This window comes from Culex quinquefasciatus, chromosome 1 (assembly GCF_015732765.1).
Source record: "Culex quinquefasciatus strain JHB chromosome 1, VPISU_Cqui_1.0_pri_paternal, whole genome shotgun sequence".
NCBI classification, from domain to species: Eukaryota; Metazoa; Arthropoda; class Insecta; order Diptera; family Culicidae; genus Culex; species Culex quinquefasciatus.
In genome coordinates this window covers 75116296-75137635 of record NC_051861.1, presented here as the reverse complement: position 1 = coordinate 75137635, position 21340 = coordinate 75116296, and the positions used below count along the sequence as shown (strand labels likewise).

Below are 21340 nucleotides of genomic sequence, written 5' to 3'. Positions count from 1 at the left end.
AAGTTTTGAATTTCCCAAAAACACGTAACTTTTTTAATTTTTCAAAAATATTCAGACAGAGCCGAATAATAGTGCGGTTTGCTCCTTGTACAATTTACATGCTATTTTTGGAATGTATGCAAGAACGACGAACCGCCCTAATTCTCTATACAAACTTTGTTAAAAAAACCTTTCGGCCCTATCTAAATATTTTTGAAACAATTTAAAAGTGCATGCTTCCTTTCGAGTTGAATCTGCGCAGAAATGTTGTTGGTAGATGTTATTGATCAGCAACATTGACAAATTGCTCACTAGGGCGAATAATCTGGGACAATTACGTGTAGAAAAACAAGAAACAGGAGGTAACATTTTGATCGCGTTTTTTCACGACCATTGTACAATTATGAATATTGTTGCATAAAGAAAAAAACCATGGAGGAAGGAATCAATCGGAAAATCCTTCCTGCGACAAAGATTGTGCGAATATTTATACATCATGCATGATGCAACAACAGTTGCATGATGGAACAACAGTTGTCAACATTTTTGTTTGGAAACTACACACCAATTTTTTTTTGCTGAAATGCAGTAAAGTTTTACTGAATTTTAATCTACTGAAATTTCAGTAAACGATTCAGTAATTTAGATTTTACTGAATTCTCAGTTAACTGATATTTGTCACTTTGACAGATGATTTACTGAAATTTCAGTAAAATGATTGTCAAAACAACTGAAATTTCAGCAAAATGAACGTCAAATATTATTTTATTGAGAAAATCTCTTATCATCCTACAATAAAAGGTCATCGTTTTCATCAAAAAATCTGAGATCCGGCTTTAAAAAAGTGTATAATTAACATTTTTAAGTGGTCATAACTTTTGATACGGTTGTCAGATCTTCTATCTTAGTTTTTCAAAAGGTCCTATGTACATAGGAAATTCCTGGCTCATTGGTTGTTTTTAAATAGTAATCTAGCTATCTTTGGACGCGTTGGATAGGTCATTTGATTACTCACCCAACTACGGTTCGCATAACTGATCCGGACATCATTTCAGTTGAAATAACTGAGATCCGGTTTAAAAAAAGTGAACAATTAACACTTTTGCTTACGCATGATTTATCCGGACATTATTTTCATCAAAATATATAAGATCCAGCTTAAAAAACAAGAGGGGTTTTTTTTTAAAACACCCTCTTAATAATTTTCCGGACTTTAACAAAGACGTTTTTAGCATAACTTTTTAATTGCTTTTCTAAACTTCAGAATATCAACTAGGTCATTATGAGAACCACTAGCGTGCCCAGCTCTTTGAGGAAGGTGGGGCAATAATATGGACGTTTTGAAAAATACGTCATTTGTGAGCATTAAAACAAATTTCTGAGGATGGTGGGGCAGTTGCCCCATGTTGCCCCACCCTGGGCACGCTAGTGATGAGAACCCCAAGACGGATCGAATCAGATCAAAATTTGCTCAGAAAAAATGCCGATATGTAAATGTATACGTGAAGGTGGGTCGAGGAGTTCGAATTGAGAAATTCATTTTTCGAGTGATTATAGAGCCTTTCCTCGGTAAGGTGAGAAAGGCAAAACCAATGTTGCAAAACGTTTCATGTTAGTGGAATTAGGACTTGAAAACGAATGGTTTTATTATAGTACCAGAAAAAAAACTCACCGTCGACTAAATTATGACTTTTCAACTTTATTACACATCCTTGTACACTTTTCATGCGAATCTTTGCTCGAGATGCTCGTTTGGTTTAGACGCGTTCTGCGCCACGTGCCGTTTTATCGATCGCTCCACATGACCTTTGTATCAGTGTGAACTCACAAGCCTTCAAATGTTTTTCATTCGTTTTAAGTTTACGTTTAACTTCTCTTTTTCTCTGTTCTGTGCTTGCACGCTTTTAAGTTCGTTGTTAATTCACTAATCTAATTTTGCCCCCTTCCTCAATAGTAATGTTTGTTTTGTTTACCTTTTTTAAAAAGTTTTTGTGCGGTTGCGGTTCTCGCTGTTACAAATTGTTTTTTTTTTTATGTTTCTAATTTCAATCATGCCTACGGTTCTTGAGAGAGAACTTTTATCTTGCCAGTTTCGGAGAAAAAAGTTCTCCATCAATTTGTGAGGATATGTAACCGGACTTTAAACTATCGAATCTAATACAATACTACTCTTACAATGTACTCTCAAGTGTTGAAGATGAAGTGTGCTAACATACTCTATGCTACTGTCCAATTTCGAGGCAATGCTGCGGTGATGGAATGCTTACGATGAATTACAATTTTGGATTGGTTGAGCAAAAGAATTTTCAAATGGATACGATGAACGGTGAGAAATGTGGTTGATTGGCACATTGCTTAAAATTTATGATGAAATCTAGAGGTCGCGTTTAAGGTTTCTCATCGGACTCTTGACTTTCCTTGCTTTCTTCCGAGCTGTCGGCTTTGGCGGGTTGTGTAGTTACTGCGCTCAGCGTGGCAGCGGCAACAGTGGTTGTTGGGAGTTCCGTTTTTGCTTCTACGGTAACATCGGCCGGTTTGTCATCCGAGCTGGCAGCAGGAGCTGTCTCGTCAGCGGCCTTGACCTCCGGCTGCACTTCAGCCTGAACCTCAGTTGTGACGGCAACCTCATCCTTCTTCTCGGCTTCCTCGTCGGTCGCAGTACGGACGGCACGGGCAGCTTCGTCCGAGGCAACGGCCACAGGTTCGACGGCGTCGGCAATCTGGACGGTGTCTTCCTTCACGTCATCGGCGCTGACCTGGGCGGTAGATTCCTTGACTTCATCAACAGACGCAACGACAGCGGCGGATGCTTCCTCAGCGTTAGCTGGCGAATCGTCAACAATACCGGCTTGAACAACCGGAACGGCTGGAGTTTCGTCGGTTTCCTGCTTGGCCGCGTCATCGCTGGCGGTCTTCTCTTCTGGGACAGCATCGGCGGCCGCAGCAGCAGCTTCGGTGGTGGCCGGCGATTCCGTTGGTTGTTCAGCTTCCGGTTCGACCGTCGTTGGTGCAGCACTCTTCACTTCTGGAGCAGGTTCTTCTGGGGTGACGACAGCAGCTGCATCGCTGACAGGTTCCACTGGTTTAACTTCTTCGATGGCTTGCGGCAGAGGGGAAGTGTACACGAGGGCAAACAAAGTTGCGAGTAATACCAGCTGGAGATTCATTCTGGATTGGGAAAGAAAGAGGAGAAAGTTATCAGTATTAGCATGGGCGTTGACAATGACAGAGAAATTATCTTGCTTGAATAAATTGGAACTGGTTCCATTTGAGAGCGAGCGAAACATTCCCAATTATGTCCACATGAGGGAGCTAACAAGATGCTTAATCGCACATAATATATCCATACAAAAAAAAATCAGATTCCAACTGAGCTTTTGTTGGTGCATAACAGAATTGATTCAGATTCTTCCGCCTCACGGTGGGCAGTCATATTCATGAGTTGTCGACGACGATGACGACAAGTATGTTCTTGAGGATGAGAGGGTCATTCAAATGGTCCCGTAATAATCTCGCTCGGGAATTGCATAACGCGCTGCTGGTTAGCGAAGAGGAAAGATATTCAGAGTGGTTCTATTCATCATCAGGTGGATTCAAAAAAGTTTTTATTATCTTTTAAGAAAAATAAGCATGCGCTAATTAATTGAGGATGCGGGAATATCAGATACTTGAATTAAAAACAGCATCCTAATTTCATCTCCTTTGCTCTTTCACAACTTTGGATATCGTTCCTACAAATAGTCGAATGCCATTTCTTGAATCTTTAAAAAAAATTAGAGGGTGAAAATTTGGATATCTGGATATGGATATAAAAATTACCTGTAAAAAGTTGTCCTGTGCTGTTTCTTATTTTCCATAGCTTATGTCATATTGTACAGGTAGTATTTTAAAAATTGGATGAAGAAAAGTGGTTTGCATTGTGTTTAAAATAAACTGAGATCGTGTTCAGTAAAGTTTTGTAAAATCGGCTTTATTGCTTTTTTCCATGTGGTCATTCCATATTTTCCATTAATAGTGCTTAAACCAGTGGTTCTCAACCTATATCGTTCCATTTCCCCCTTGACTAATTTCCAAAACCTTCATTCCCCCCTTAAATTTAGAAAAAAAATAATTAAATAATCTTATCGTTATCCATTAGTGGACCCCTTTCCTATAGTGGACCCTCTGCAGGGTTTTTGATGAAAAATTCAATAAAATCACAATTTCACTCGTGTTGTTGTCTACAAATATTTTATTTGGCATGTTCTGCATCATTTAAAACAATGTTGACTGACATTGAATTGTCCTTTTCACCAAAATAAGTGTTTTGAGTTCGATATCTGAAATCAGCCATGGCCACTAGCATCTGTAAACAAATCTACTGTTTAGTTTCGGTCAACCATTTATGTAATTAATATGGAAAAATTTGCATCAAAATTACTTTTTTAAAATTATTTTTATGTTTACAGTGGTTTTTGAAACGTTTTCTCTGATCTTTTTCGGAAATTAATGTGTTTTAATGCCTGTTGGGTTTTTTGTTGTTTAAAGCCAAATTCGTTAACAAAACATGTTTGTTTATGATGAAAAGTGAGCAACATGCATCTTTTATTCATTATATCTATCATTAGACCTACACCATGCATCAAAACATCCAATTTCGGTTAAATTTGGTATAAAAATTTCAGTTTGCCTATAGTGGACACGGATCCACAATCGGATTATGGACCCGGGTCCACTATAGGAAAAGGGGGTCCATAACAGGCAAAAAAAAACTTTTTTTCAAATGGCTATTTTTCTGCTCAAAAACAAATAACAGCGATAACAGATAGTCAAAATGGTTCAAAAGACTTCAGATTTCATTGTGTTGTACAAAGGGTTATGAAAAAGTGCTTAAAATATTAAAAATTTGTGAAAAATGTGCTTCGGATCTACTAGGGGGTCCACTAATGGTTAAAATACCCTATCAAGCAATGAAGTTATCATCAAAAAGTAAAAAAAATATTAAAAAAAAACATAAGCTTTTAGTTTGTGAAATAAACTGATCAATGAAATGAAATGAACTGTTCCTGTTTGAATTAAGGCTCATGGTTTTATTAAATGAAAACCCATTTTTTATTCATAAATATTCTATGCTTAATTGAACAAAATTATATTGGAATTAATCCTGAATGTTAACCGATCACATTTAAAAATTCGTATAAAAGTTTTATTGTTCAAGTTTAAAATATATTTGAATTCTTTAAAACTAAACAATTTGATTACAACCACTGCTCCGTGAAAAAAATCAAGGGTGTTGTGTTTGAATCAATGCAAAATGATAAAAAATTAAATAAATATTTGAAAAAGTAAGGATGACGTAAATCACAAATCCATTGAAAAAGTCTGCATTTATTTTTAGTTTAATTTTTTAGAACTTAAAAAAATGCACAAAATATTATTTACATTATTGATAAATCTTTCCCAATTCGATACTTTTAAAGAAAGTATCAGATATTGTTTTTTTTTAGCAAACGCGTTTAAATGCATTGGAATTCTATTGCATTCTCATTCCCCCCAAGAATGACCAAATTCCCCACCAGGGGGGAATTCCTCATCGGTTGAGAAACACTGGCTTAAACATTTTTTGGCATTCCGCAAAAATATTCGCAATATTCCGTCACCGTGATTTTAGACGCCATTTTGGATTTCTAAATTACTGAAAAATATAGGAGTCATACTTAAGCTCTTCAATCAAAAATAAGACAACGAATTCGGATAATCGACTGTACCGGCGCACTAAAATTAATCAAATAATTTTTGAGAGTGTTGAATCGATCAATTCCAACAGCTTTTTTCAGTTGGAAACCCTTCTACGTAAAGATAACCGATAAGATGATTCGTTGAAATAGATTGAGTTTGAGTTTGAACTTTTAACCAATAACTTGAGTTATAACTCGTATCTGAAAATTTAACTTTTTGCTGTTTTTTTCTCTCTCACTCACGAAATGAGGAAGTGAAAACGATAGAGAAAAGTTCTTCGAAATTTACGAGAGGATATCAGTCAGTGAATCCATTCCCTGTAATATTACCGTAAAACGGGGTGACTTTGATAGCCGGGGTGACTTTGATAGGTTTGCGATTTTTCCGCAAAATGAAGAGTACAATTAAAATACGTACGGAATGATTTAGAAACGTACTGACTGTGGTAGAAAAAGTACCTCAAGAAGAACTTTTCATAAATTTTTGAAAAGTTTTAAAGTTATTTAACTATAGTTAAGAAAATGTTGATGGAAGTCATTATTTTAAAATTGTTAAAGTGTCATGATTTTCTCAATGAACATGATTTTTAATCGAAAAACGGAATGGATTTTCGGATTCTTTTCCACTAGGAAAAGGTTAAATAAGTTTGTAAATAATAAATAATACGTGTTTTTGAAACACAATTAAAAAAAAAACTCAAAATGTATAGGCAATTTCAGTTGAACAAATTTCATGTAAAATGTGAAAACTTGTGATTTGTGCTTCGAATTCAGTATAAAATGTAATATAAATCGATAATTTTATAAACAAAACTAATTTGAACAAATTTCAGGCAAAATTCCGACTTTTTAACAATTTTACCTAAAATTTATATGTATTTTGTTAAAAAGCTTATAAACTTAGTTAACTTAATATAAACATTGATTTTTTTTCTTACAAACTATATCAGTTACTTTTGTGATGTTACATTTAGCGTACAAATAAAGTTTGAACATCTTAAATATGATTTTAACAAGAAAAATGACTATCAAAGTCACCCCGGAATTAAAACTAAGAATTTTGAACGTAACTATTTTTCTAAACCCTATTGAAAAAACTTTTTTTCCCAAATAGTGCATGGACTTTGTGTGTCCTACATGTTTAAAAAATGAAAATCTTGAGAAAAACCTTACCTGTTGGAAAATATTCTAAAACAAATTGAAATCCTATTAAAGTCACCCCGGTTTACGGTATACTAAAATGTAACTTTCTTTTTTTGTGTGCTTTTTCGGTAAGCAATCAGCATTTTTTTAAATACGCTTTTTATTATTTTTAAGGTTTGGACATTTTAAAGTGCAAATGTAAAGGTCATAAAGCAGTGACTAACGATCAATCTGGTTTTCAATCTGGTCTCACGTGGTGCTCGATGGTACCAATTGAAGCCATAACAAAAACATCGTTCAAATCCACATAAACAAACTGGCAGAGAGACTCAGTGCCACGGGCAGAACGTAGCGGCTTTCCAAATGAAATGCCGAACACTTTTTACTACAACAACAATTATCTTCTCTGCTCCTGCAGTTCTGAAGGTGTCTGTAAGCATCAATTGGAGATTTGCGTTTTTATGTCACTACGCGCCCTTGATTTGAGACGTCAGCTGGCACAACATGAGATTGTGCAATTAAACGCTCACGTTCGAATCAAATTATTTTTTAGGCATTCCATCAATTGGTGAACCTCTCGAGGGGAGCCCCGAAGGCAATTTTACCTTCCACCGAGAGACGTCTGACATCCAAACTCCTAATATTGTTCACAACTCATAATTGAACTTTCTATTGTACTCTCTAACTGTCTCAATATCGCTCTCGGCATCAACAACTTTGAAACGGTGTTGATCTTGGATGGAGTTTTCACCTTTCAAGCAAAGTCGTCTGCAAAGTTCCTCTGTGTGTCCATTTCTAGCATTTTAGATCTACAGACACCGGTCAGATCGGCAATTAGCGTCGATCGTGTCTTATTTGGAATGCGCGCGAATCGGCGTGGCCTTTGAAATTAAATTCTTACAATCGATTCCAAGACCAAGAAACGATCCAAATTGCTTCCTCGAGGGTTCACAAAAAAAGTAGAGACGATCCCACCTGGCAGATGTGCCTGGCCACACTACTCTTGGAGGGGATTCCTCGCGGCGCCAGAAGGTTGAAGCGTTGAATTAATGAACAGTTTAATTTATCTCGTTGGTTCGCCTTTTTTTTTGCTTGTGGGGCGCGGATCGTGATCGTGGCCTTGAGCCGGAACGTGCTGGCCGTAATTTTGATGTGGTTTGGTGGAGGTAAGTGTTTCTGCGCATTTTCACGGGGATTGGTTTGATAGACTCGGCGACGACCACTACGACGAACGTTATGGTTGTTGTCGAATGGACAGTTTATGATCGGTCATCGCTTCATGGCGGCAGCAGATGAGCTCCATGAGAGTCAATGACACCAGCGGATCAGCGCGATTATAATTCGCGGTCGACTTTTTATGGTATTTTGGCTAGATTTGCTTTTTTTAGATTTTTACCTTTCTAACTAAGAAAGGCTATAAATCACTCGAACTTTCCTATTACACCATTGTACAACCACCATTAAAATACCTATTAATTTGGAATCATATTCTTAGCAAATGTGCTTGCGTGTGTTGGGTTGTTGATCAAAAATATGCATTTGTTGGCTATGGCTGAAAGATTTTGTCCTGATTTGTTCTAATTTCGGGTTTTATAGCTTTGCATCGCAAATTAAAAATAAATCAAATCAAAATGTTTGCTCTACAGCATTGCCTTGGCTTTCTCTATTGCGAGATTCTTACTCGAAACTAGGTGTCCATAGGTTTGAAACAATCCAAACCTTTTTAACACCTAAGCTTCCATCCATCCGGTATTCTAACTGCCGACCTTTGGATTGTGAGTCCAACTCTACCAACTATACCAACTCTACCCAGGGAGCCGACCTGGACTGAGCGAACGACCTAACCTCTAGGTTAGACTGGGGCCAACATTAACATCCCCGTCCGACGGAAGGCGTGATCAGACAACCCTCGTCTCGAAAAACGCCACTGGTAGCGCCGAGCCCAGACCAAAGAATATAAAATAATAAACATAATCTTTTCATGATAAAAAAAAATCTCGTGATCAAACCAAATAAAAACGGGAAAGTTATTACACAAATCTCTTTAAAATTTTCAAAGACTACTCTGCCCATGTTCGCATTTATGTCCCATATGCAAAAACAGCAAGCTGAGAAAAACGCGTTTGAAGTTTATCAAACACATAAGGCTACGTGTTAAGTTTTCACGAAAAAACAGGATTTCCTTCTGATTTCTAGAACAAAGTACTAGATATTGCTGGCTTTTCCGAAAGAGCACACGATTTCAAACCAAACTGCATCAATAACTCCAAAGGGATGAAAATGCATACGGGACATTTATGCGAACAGGGACAGTTACTCGTGTATAAAACAATGCACAGTGTTCGGAATGGCAAAATTAAGTGGAATAAATTGATAACTCCTTCATTTGACGTCCTAGCGAAATGGTGTCTTCGGAAGAGTTGTTGTACTTGATAAGGGCTATCTTTTGAAGTTATTGACATACAAGGTGACGACCTTCCAGGGTGTCAACCAAAAAACTTTGTTGGATGACGTTGTAGGGCTTTGGTGTCTTCGGCAAAGTTGTAGAGGAGAAAATTTCATGAAAGTTTGTCGAAGGCGCCAAATTTGTAGCTCTTAATCTACTCGAGATATACGCCATTTTGCAAAAATGGTCCAAAAGCACTTTTTGGTGATAACTCAAAATGTTAGCATTTTAGCGGCCTACTATGTTCTGGAGAGTTGTTTATGAAATAAAATTACACATCTTTGCCGAAGACAGCAAAATGTTTTGAGCCTTTATTGAGGAGTTTTAACAATTTTTAGGTGATTTTGAGCCTATTTTCAAGTTGCTATGTTTTCAAAATGGCGCATTTTGGCGCAAAACTGAACAATGCACCTGAAAGTACTCACTTTCAACTACATTTCCTGAAAATATCTCCGTGTCTATCGGTGTCTATTTTTAGATAACTCAATTTTAGTTTGACTGTTTTTAATCAATTTATTTATAATTTTTAAGCGGAATCTTATTGAAAACGTGGTAATAATCGGTAAATTGAAGGGTAAATTGATCGATTATTATGGAAAATACATTATTTATGCTTTAATTATGACACACATTCTAAAATTATGAATAAAAACATATATAGCCCAAAAATAATGCAGGTTAAAATTTTAAGTAATTGTTCGTATTTGAAATTAAGTATTTCTTTTTATACTTGGTCAATTCAGAAAGGATGTCGTATTTTTCATAGACATAGTTTTTTCCATAATAATCGATCAATTTACCCTTCAATTTACCGATTATTACCACGTTTTCAATAAGATTCCGCTTAAAAATTATAAATAAATTGATTAAAAACAGTCAAACTAAAATTGAGTTATCTAAAAATAGACACCGATAGACACGGAGATATTTTCAGGAAATGTAGTTGAAAGTGAGTACTTTCAGGTGCATTGTTCGGTTTTGCGCCAAAATGCGCCATTTTGAAAACATAGCAACTTGAAAATAGGCTCAAAATCACCTAAAAATTGTTAAAACTCCTCAATAAAGGCTCAAAACATTTTGCTGTCTTCGGCAAAGATGTGTAATTTTATTTCATAAACAACTCTTCAGAACATAGTAGGCCGCTAAAATGCTAACATTTTGAGTTATCACCAAAAAAGTGCTTTTTTGGACCATTTTTGCAAAAATGGCGTATATCTCGAGTAGATTAAGAGCTACAAATTTGACGCCTTCGACAAACTTTCATGAAATTTTCTCCTCTACAACTTTGCCCAAGACACCAAAGCCCTACAACGTCATCCAACAAAGTTAGTTTTTGGTTGACACCCTGGAAGGTCGTCACCCTGTATGTCAATAACTTCAAAAGATAGCCCTTATCAAGTACAACAACTCTTCCGAAGACACCATTTCGCTAGGACGTCAAATGAAGGAGTTATCAATTTATTCCACTTAATTTTGCCATTCCGAACACTGTGCAATGTATAAACTTTCAGAAATGAAACTGTTTCCTTTTGAAAATTGAAGAAAATGATGTTTTTAAGTTTTGAACGTTAAACTCAACAACTTTTCAATGAACTGCTCATAATAAAAAAAATCTTGAGGGGAAATATACCCATTTAAATCCTTCTAAGCCGTTCGACCAATTCTAATCACTTTTGCAGTTTTCAGTTTGCAGTTTTTTCTATTAAATCAACATTTTTTGATACATCAACAATGGAGAGTTGCTTGCTCACTTTTATTTGAGCTATTTGTTACTTGACCGAGCCACGTAGCCCAGTGGTAACGCTTCCGCCTCGTAAGCGGTACATCGGGGTTCGAATCCCGGCTCGGACCAACACAACTGGTGATCTTTTCCCTTCTGGAATCGATTGCTTAGTAAATGGAAGGTAGTGTATCGTCACAAACTGGACCTTATCACGACACCTTAGGGAGGCGACCTATGGAATGTTAACATTAACCTTAACATGTTAACATTAAGTTGAGAATGAAATTGCCGCTGAATCCGCTTTGTAAATGCCTTCCCCGATACTCTTCAAGGGTGTTCCCCTCAGGAACTGGGAAAGATTTACTTTTTACTTTACTTATTTGTTACTTCGAAACAGTCAAAAACACTTTACGAAAGCTGTAATTCATGACCAAAGTGCTGATAGGTCAATAATCGAAATAGGCTGAGAAAGGGTATCAAAATCAAACCATCTACATCAGGGGTGCTCAAAGTTTTTGGATGCCGGGCCAAATTTGAAGCTCAAATGAGCTTGCGGGCCAAATTTACAAAAAAAGGTTATTAAAAAAATACATTATTTTAATTTAAGAGATTTAATTTCTGTTTGAAAAAAAATGTCAATTCAAAATAATAGAATCAACACAATAACGGTTTTCTTTCGGTATTGTTGATTTAATTGTTTCAGGTATCTATTTAAAAAAAATGTTTTTAGCTGAATGTGCTTGTGTTTTCAAAAAAAAAAAAAAGTTTTGTTTTTATATTTCGAAAATGGTGACATTACATGTGGATCAATTCATCTAAAGGCGTAATTTTATCAGAATTTATCTATAAGTTAAGTATGGCTAATGATCGTTGAAAGCCAGAATTTCAACATTTCAATGAAAAAAAAAATGTTAGAAAATGTTTTAAGCTTCCGTATAGTTAAACTGCAATCATTATTTTCAAAAAAATATGGCTCGACAAAAAAACGCTTTAGAGAAAAAACATTTATTTATTTCATCGAAAACTCACTAAAATTCCAATAATTTTTAATAAACCAAAACATGCTCAAAGGATTCTAAATGCAAAGCAATGCATATTTAATTAAATTAAGCTGATTGCCCTTAAATTTCATGTTTTTAAAGTTTTGAAGTTTTTTGAAAATATATTTTTGCTCCTGGTTTTTCGAGCAATTATTTTAAATAATGGGGATGGGGTGGGTTGATTGACGAAAGTTTCGTAACATGTTTGCTACAAACTTGATCCTCCGATTTCCACATTTTGTCTGCCTGAATCAGTTGGTAGTCAATCAGATTCGTTTTCTAACTGTGATGAGTTCGAATCCCGGATAAAGTGCAATGTAAGTTTGAGGGTCAGTTTATAAAAGGGTCATTATGACTTGCAAATTATTAAAGAAAACTTATATTTTTGCAACTATTACAGAATTCAACCTAAGTCAAACTTGACCGTTTTTTTAAATATTTTCAAAAATGTTTGATGAAAGATTTGACGATATTAACTAGTTTCACTCACATTGAATCGTGTGAAATTGTTTAATTATAAAAAATTTTGAACAAATTATTTGTATCCTAAAGTGGGGATCAAAATATTGATAAATCATAAGTTTTTTTTAATAACAAAAAATAAAAAAAGATTTGCTTATAAAAGTTTAAAATAAACCATTACTTGAAAAAGTATAAAGTCACTTTACAAGTGGTCAAAGGGCCACTTTACATGATCATTCAAAATGGGTCCGCGGGCCACAAAATATCACCTCGCGGGCCACGTTTGGCACGCGGGCCATACTTTGGTCACCCCTGATCTACATTAACGACCCCCGGGTCTTTTGTGGTCTCTATTGCAAGTTTCTGCTCGAACCTAGGAGTCAAAGGCTTGAATGGGGAGAGCACCCAAACCTCTTTATACTCCAAGGAACCTTCCACCCCAGTGTTTGAACTGACGACCTTTGGATTGCGAGTCCAACCGCCGCCAGTGATTCCACCGAAGTAGGCTTGGTTTGGTGTGTTGTTTGTACTTATGGCATGGAGACGACTCCTACACCTGGAATGACTTAACGGCCTACAACCAAGGCCGGGACCGACATTCTACTTCCTCATCCGATGGAAGGTATATTTCCCCTAAATATTTTAGAATGATTTTTAATATTTCTTGAAACTGCCTAACAAAATAAAATCTTTTAAGAACCGTAATCATAACCCAGTCAAGAAATATTCTGCCAGAATCCTGCTAGAACGGTGTGACAGTTTTGCTAGAATGCAGTAAAAGTAGCTCTGTGAGAACTCTGCTAGAATCCTGTGACGTTCTCGTGACTTGGAAATGACTCTATGATGTTATTGCTTTCTTAAATAAATGATATGCCATGTATTCAAAAGTGATAGTGATATTTTTTGCAAACATGTATTTAAAAAAAAATGTGTCAGTTTTGCTCAGTATTTTTTGAATAACCTCATAATTGAATTCATCTGAAATTATAACTCAAATATGTTTTTTTAACATTAGTCGAAAGAAAAATCATTTTTTTTTTAATGTTGCGGTTTTCAATAAACCCGTGTCCCGTTTAAAATTAAATGTCAACAGAAAAATTTGTAAGGGTGGCATATCAATTATTCAATACATGTTTATTTCAGTTGTTTGGCGCCAAATGATAACTTCACATTAATTTATAATAAACATAATGCTTGAAACTCTGAATAGCGGATTTTTTTTTATTCGAAAAGAAATTATAGTGCGAACTTGTAATGATTTTTGAAACATTCATTGAATAGAATTTCTATCGTGGTGACGCGATGGAACAATATAGGAGAAATATACCCTTGCTCGGCTCATTTCAATTATCGGCTAACAGACATTTGATCATATGTAACAGTTTTCATAATGGGGTTTTCATTTTTTCAAAGAAATAAATATCTCAAATAAAAGTGAACAACAACTCTCCATTATTGATGTGTCTGAAAAGTAAATTGCAAAGTACCGAGAATAGATCGAAAAGCTTGGTGTGATGAAAATGGGTATATTGCCACTAAATCCATACAGTGTAATTAAAGTTCAAAACATTTTCACTGAAAATTTCACTTTGGTTGCTTGAATCATGATTAAATCGAGTTAAATTTCCATACATAAAAGTTTCAAGTTGAGACTTGACTCTCAATGCTGTTTCTCTTCCTGATCAGCATCTCAATCGGATCAAACGCTTTGCTTAACCCTGCTTAATTTTCTCGTGTCCAGATTAAATTTCTCCTCCGCCTCGATTAGCGATTGACCGGATCGACCTCCCTTCAAATGTGTTGCCTCGATTAGAACGAATGATTCATCACCGCCCTAAGGCACTTTGCAATGCAAATTCTGCGGCACGCGTTCATTCTTGAGCCCCCTCTGCTGGCCGGATGCTGGTGGGACCAGGGACCCCCATATCTGGCCGATTGTTGGCGCGGCGTAGACGTGCGGCAATTTGGTGCATGCAATGAATGATTTTGCATTTTAATCTAACCGGAATGAGTCACGGGGTTGCTCCCGTGAGAGTCAAGCCGAGTTCTGTAGTTGAGTCGCGCAGTACCGGTCGTTGGTAATTGATTAACATCATTTCTTTTTAACTGAGGTCGTGCCACTTAAATTAGCAAAATATGATGAAAAATGCAACCTTTTTTTTGTGCAGCGTATTCTCTCTGGTTTTGAGTACACGAAATGTGGGGTTGAGTCACACGAAGCCATCTCATTACTTTTGCTCAGGTATGCATAATTGAAACACTTGAAAATGTTTTCAATTTTGCAACGCTTTGGCGGTGGCGGTGGCGAAGGTGGGTGGTAGAACCAAGTGGAGTTTTGCCAACAGAAAGTGCCAAAAGGGACCAATTTTTCTGGTCGGTTGGTTACTTATGGTCCCAAGGTTGAGTAGGGTAACACTGGGAAACTGAAGGGTTTTTATTTTGGAATCGTTTGCATTATTGAGAGAGGTTCTCAAGTTAGGTAGATGGTTTTCAAAATGGGCAATACTGAGGAGGATGAAAACCTAGGAGTTCAACACCCAACTGATGAATGCAAACCAGCAAGCTTTTATTTCTGCATTTTTTGGCGAACTAATACGTAGTGCCTCATAATTAAATCAGTGTTTGGTTCATTTTGGACATTATTATTAGGTTAGAAGTTGAGATGAGAGTTCACTAGGGTAAAAAATGACCCACAAGCGGAAAACGGTCTTTGAGTTATTTTAGGCATCTGTGCCAATTTTGATCTATATCGGTTGAGATTAACCCATTGATACCCTAGCCTAAAGTTGGTGAAAAAGGTGTTTTTCATACAAAAATGACTTTTTTAAAACACTTATTACTTTTCAGGATCAATTTTTACGGCTTTGAAATGTTCTACAAAGTTGTAGAGCATTAAATTTTCAATGAGAATCTCACTTTTGGAAATATTTGGATGGAAGTAGCTTAGCCTGTTGATGAAATTGTACAAAAACGAGTTTCTCCATACATTTTTTCGATTTTCCCATACAAACTTCACCTTTGAGTATCAATGGGTAAATGTTGACAGATTTTGCACATATTTGGCCTAGAGTCCTAAAATAGTTCAATGAGCAATATTCAGCTTGTGGAGCGAGGGTTTGAAAAAAGTCCCTAGAGTTCACACATGTTTTTTTTCAATCTATTAAAATATCGACAAACTTGGTTTATTTACAATTGGAACTAACGCCGACTTTGCAAATTTGTTATCTTTCAACCATCAAACGATCTTTTACATTTTCGTCATGTTTGCTACATTGTTGGAATAGTTTGCAAATTTAATATTGAAAACATTAAATTTCGATACGCAGCTCACATTCTCGTTTTTCCTTCATCTATAAACAAGTCACAGTTCGTCCACATTTCAATTTCTAGCACAGTGTATGACCTTTTCACTTACCTGAGAGTTTGTTCCCACGTTTCGTGCAGCGACTTCTATGTGGAAAGTATATTCAAGTGTTGTTTCCTTCCGGCTAACTGCTTGTATTCCAAGATGGTTGATGTATTATTTCACATGCACATAGAGAGAAAGAAAGACAAGAACAAATAAAAACAAATCAATTTCGATTCACTTTTCCTACTGCACTAAACTCTGCTTCAGATTAGAGTGAAATCTTCAAGAACGTTTTTCAAGAGCACTTGTGCACTAGCAAAGTTTCACTCTTCAATGAACCGGAAAGTACCGGCTGCTGCTGCATTAAATCTTTAACAAATTTAAAATTCTTTAAAAAAATCCCACTCTATTCCACGAAGCGCAACGAAAATCACCTTCTATTCACGTTGATAACAAGCAAGAATTTGACGCGCGCTCCAGTGCTCTTCGTCGCTTTTATAGGCTCAGACTCACAGGCAACCGAAAGAATTGCTTGCACTTGGTCGACCCGAACGAACCTCTTCTGTCTTGTACTACCTCCTACTCGGGAGAACGAGCAAACGGCGAACTTCTCTCTTTTGACGGGTAGTAGAGAAGAATCCCCGAACATCATCGCGGTCATCATCGATGGCTACACATATGCCTACCAACTCATATAGATCCTACCTTTATCGTTTAGCATAGAAAACGTTGGTGCTCTTTCACTGATGCGGGTAATGGATAATGTTGAGAGCATCATTTGAGGGCAGTGGATTTTTTTTTTATTTTTTCACGAAAATGCTGTTTTGGTTTTATCGTCCGACGAATCTTAAAGAAAAGGTTTTTGAATGCTATTGTTACAATTTATCCCAAATTTTCATAAAACCAAATTTGTGTTGGGGAGAATTGGAAGACATTTTTTGTATCGCTTATACTGACTCTTTTCGTACATTAAAATGTACGTACCATATGCAAGAACATCAAAGCGAGACGAGACGAAAAGAAATTCGTCCCATACATTAGGTGAAAACTTTTTGAAGAGTTTTATATGAAAAATATGTAGAAAATTGAATTTTAGCATATTTATAAAGGCTTATAAAAAAAAAACAAAGCAATCCACATAGGGATCGGCAGCCGCAGCCGCTAACCACCGCGCCACGAGACCCTCAGCTTATATATTTGTTTAAAAACTGTAAACTGTAGTTACGCTCTATCGACAATCACCTAACTTAGAATAGTTATGTTGGTTAGAATAAATAAGTTGCCTGGAAAAAGGGCGTAACATACTGCCGTTATCTTATGGTATATCTACAATGATTTCTTAACTAAGAATAGTTAAGTTGTTTAAAATATGTAAGTTGTTTAAAAAAGTTAGTAACTTACTGTCGTTAGAAAATTTGCCTGGGTGATCTCCGATGTTTTATCCTGATAGAAATCGGCCCATCATTGCAAAATTGGCTCTATGCCAGATCACACAATCAGAGATAACGCTTTTTTGTGTTTGTTACCAAAAAAAAAATATTTTTGAAATCCTGGGAAATTTTTGAAGCAGTAATAAAATCTATGTTTTCATTATATTTGTTATGTTTCTCAATCCTAAAATTACAGAATTAGCTCAATAATTTACACTTCAATCTTAACAAGGACAGCCGTTTTTGAGATAGCTTAAAATACATTCAAAATCGCTTTTTTGATGTGCTTTGGAATTTGAATGAACCGCAATTTTATATATTTCTTTTTTATTTATTTATATAACATGACTACAAAAGCTTAAACAATTTCATTGAAACTGTCTAAAACAACAACACTTTAGATAAGTTTATAATTTTATGTTTTATATTAAAACATATTTTAAAAATTATCCCTAAGTCATTACCGCCAATTGGAGATAATCGGGACTGCAGTCTGAATAGATACAGGAGATTTTAGAGCAATAAATTTGGAAATCGGTGTACTAATTGTTTTTTTAATAATCCTGTTGTAACTAAAATCAATCAAAACAATCAGAACATTATGTAAAAAATGGCTTAAACAGCAGTCTACATTCCTTACTTTTTTAAATAAATAAAATTTAATAGAAAATATTGAAAGCGCAAGGCATTTTGCGGATCTGTAAACTAAATTTTCAGCAATTTTCCCTAACAAGCCAAATTAATGCTGATACATGCCGAATACAAATATGAATGCTTTAAAATTCTTATCGAGTACTAAGTATTCAACTATTCAACTATTTACGAAACAAAATTTGATTTGTTTTCAATTTCGGGAATTCCCGGGACAAAATTTTAAAAATCCCGGGATTCGGGAATTCCTGGTTTTCGAAAAATCCCGGGATTTTTGTCCCGGGAATTCCCGGGATGGACGCACTAGAGACAATAAGAAAAAATAGAAATAGCGGTATACATTTTATTTTTCCATATCTGTTCTAACAGAAACAAATAAACAATTAAAATGTCTGAAATAGCTGTACCAATTTACCCCATGTTTCACCACAGTTGGCAAAATAACTTTTGGTAAAGATTAAACAAATCACAAAAATTTTATTGTGGCATTTTCCATCAAGTATTTAATTGTTGGATACGTCACTATTTGAAACTCTTTTATCATGATGAAATGTTGCAGTTTATCTGAGCACACTGCCGATAGTATTCAATATCCTCTAATCCTTAATATTCATATTCTCCTATGTTCAGTTGTACAGATGTAAAGCATGGGAATAAATCCAAATAAATCGGAAGGAACTGCTGGAGAAGTATTTGTTATGAGGTTAGAGGATTTTGAATAATTTTACTAGAACCAGAACGGACAGCAACAGTTTTAAGGTTGTTAATATATAAATATATGCTGGTATAAATCAAATCTTAAAGAACGACATTATAAAACAGTCAAGATAGGAGCAGAGTATCAAAGTTATAATGAATTCATCAAATGTACACACTTCGATTTTTTATCGAATTCGGTAGCTGTAAAATCGATAAAGTTTAGATCGGTAACCCATCTGTCAAAATGAACAAAATTTTGCCGAAAATTGGTAGTAAGATGAACAATATTGAACTTCATTACCAAATTTCGGTACTATTTTACCTTATTCGGTAGTTTTCAGTTTACCAAACTGTTCAGCAGTTGAAAAATCGGTAAAGTTTACCGAAATCGATAAAGAAATCTAAATGTGTATCTTATGCCATTCAGGTCTGAATTTTGAATAAAAAGGATTTGTTTAGATAAGGATGCGAGAATTATTTTTAGAACCATACGAAAATCATAGTTTTGGATTTTTGGGCCATACACAGGTCTGGAAGGGACTGATTCTGCTGGCGACTTACTTCGTATCACGAGGTAACTGTAGATGTTGCTTTCATCTGTATAATGAGAACTCAATTTTTCAGCTCGGATATAATGAGTGGATTTAGTACCACTTGCTCCAAACATTGTTTTTGTATGCCTTTGCTGAATGCTCCCGGAAAAGGATCAACAGAAAATGTTCATTTCGTTAATGACGGCACCGTCGTCGTAAGACAAAAATGATAACACGACAGTATTACTGCTCTGCATTTCAATTCATACTTTGCTCTCTGTTTCGCAGAGCTTTGCATTATGCTTAACAGCAACGGGAGTAAAACGGGAGTCGCCTGCATCAACTCTTTGGGAACGATTCCGAAGTGTTGTTGCTTGTTGCTTTCATCCGGAGCTGTCATTCTCACAAGTGCTTTTCCAATTGTGTGTCCTTTGCATTTTTTTTTTTATTAATTGCTGCTTCAGGTGAATGTTTGGGTACACTTCTAATTATTTGAAAGATTTCTCATTACTTTATTGTATTTTTTTATGTTTTATTTGAACAATGAGCATACTTGTTTCCATAAAATTTAAATAATCGTTTAGAAATATAAGTTGTTAAACAATGAAAGAAAAAAAACTAGAGACTGAGTAAAATTTCATCTCTTCATATGCTTGAACGCTTCTGAAAATGAAGTGTTCAGGTCAAACAAACTGTTTCTTACTTGACTTCATCGGTATACGATGCTGAACTATAAATAGTATTGAATCTTATTCAATATTTATGACGGGTGCCTTACTTGAGCAAGACACAGATAGCATTTTCACTGTCTGGGGATGTCTACTGTTATTTTCTATAATAAAATATATATGCGTTTAAAAAACTCTAAATGAGGGACATTATTTTATTTGTTTAATATAGTATTTCTTAGTTAAAATAATTCAGTTATTATGTTTTGCCCATTTTTACTTACTATAAATTTTGTGGATTTTTTTAAAATCCTGGAGTATGACTTTTTTCCTTCTTATCTTTATCTATAAAATGATACTGTTAGAATTTTAATTTCAACAAATTAAACAATATTCTTAGCCATACAAAAAAACTTCATTCATTTGTTAGCTCAACACATTGAGACTTTTGGTGTGGCTATCTTGAAGTTCCGTTTGGAAAATACTTGTTTTTCCTGTCATTGAGATGGCCTATTTATCACAAAAAAGACTCGTGCTTTAAAATCATACTTTTGCAACGAGTTGCATAAACCACTATTATTAAACATTTTTAGCACCTCAACTCAGTGAAAGAAGAAATCTCGAAGATGGGCCAGAGCGAAAAGGGAATTGTTAAGAACTTGTTCTTCCAAGCTTCCAACCTGAGTTAACCAGATAAGGTAATGGGCCAGGTAGTTGACTATCGATTGGGCAATGCTGTATGTGTTTTTTGCGCACTCGTATCGATTCTGGAATGTAGCATGTATTGGCCATCATGTATAGATAGGATAGGATCGGATGCTACTCGGAATGCTAAACTATAGGTAGACAGGTGGATGAAAGCCTTAGCACTATTACCTGGCAAAGAAATGCAAACGGAAGATTCCACTACCCGAGAACGCTTCCGCGAGAGTCGAAATGGATGTTCAGGAAAGAATGTCACATGTCAAAGATGAGTGATTTATAGCGAGAATTCGATTTTGTCGACCCCTTTTGGAGAGCGATAAAAATAAGATGAAATCTAGTTTATGTCTGCGACTCGTTAGTTATGGGAATTGTTGTGTCCTGTGCTTGGTGAAAATTGAATTGTGATTGCGAGACGCATAAATTGTGCTTGTTATTGTGGTTATTATGATGCTGAGGAAGGTAAGTTACAAACGACGCGTGATTTTATATTATTATAATTTTGCTTCAGTTTTGATAAAATGTTTGAGAACTGACACAAAAAAGGTTCGACTGATTTTTTTTTATCCTGCTGTTAGCAGGCTATCGTTCGCATTTTTCTGTTCAAATATTTATAAATTTATTTATTTAACTTCCCTTTGAATCGCAGAACTGCGTTTGGTTTTACGAATGACTTTTTGCTTTTTGGCTTGGTTCCATATTAAATATTAATTCCCCTGTTTGCTCATGTACCAAATAATTGATCCTATTTTTGCTGGACGAAACCAGATGACGAGAACGTATTTGCTATAAAGGTAT

At 35.5% G+C, this 21340-nt stretch overlaps 2 protein-coding genes across 3 annotated transcripts in view; one reads left to right on the top strand and one right to left on the bottom strand.

Annotated features, from left to right (window-relative positions):
- The window catches only part of LOC6045351 (serine/threonine-protein kinase S6KL), a 58800-nt gene that overhangs the window by 16931 nt on the left and 20529 nt on the right, over positions 1 to 21340 (top strand). The window lies entirely within an intron of this gene.
- LOC119765657 (protein bangles and beads) lies at positions 1659 to 16435 on the bottom strand. 2 transcript variants are annotated; one of them, XM_038249999.1, is made up of 3 exons: positions 16294 to 16435; positions 15926 to 16002; positions 1659 to 3147 (listed from the first exon to the last, which is right to left on the bottom strand). In XM_038249999.1, the coding sequence occupies exon 3, from the start codon at positions 3144 to 3146 to the stop codon at positions 2367 to 2369; it is 780 nt and encodes a 259-aa protein (XP_038105927.1). In that variant the 5' UTR covers position 3147; positions 15926 to 16002; positions 16294 to 16435; the 3' UTR covers positions 1659 to 2366. The 2 variants fall into 2 exon arrangements, with proteins under 2 accessions (XP_038105927.1, XP_038105928.1); XM_038250000.1 differs by having other exon boundaries at positions 15926 to 16005; positions 16294 to 16360.

Coding starts and splice junctions, on each gene's coding strand:
- LOC119765657 (XM_038249999.1), bottom strand. CDS start 3,146: ATGAATCTCCAGCTGGTATTACTCGCAACTTTGTTTGCCCTCGTGTAC.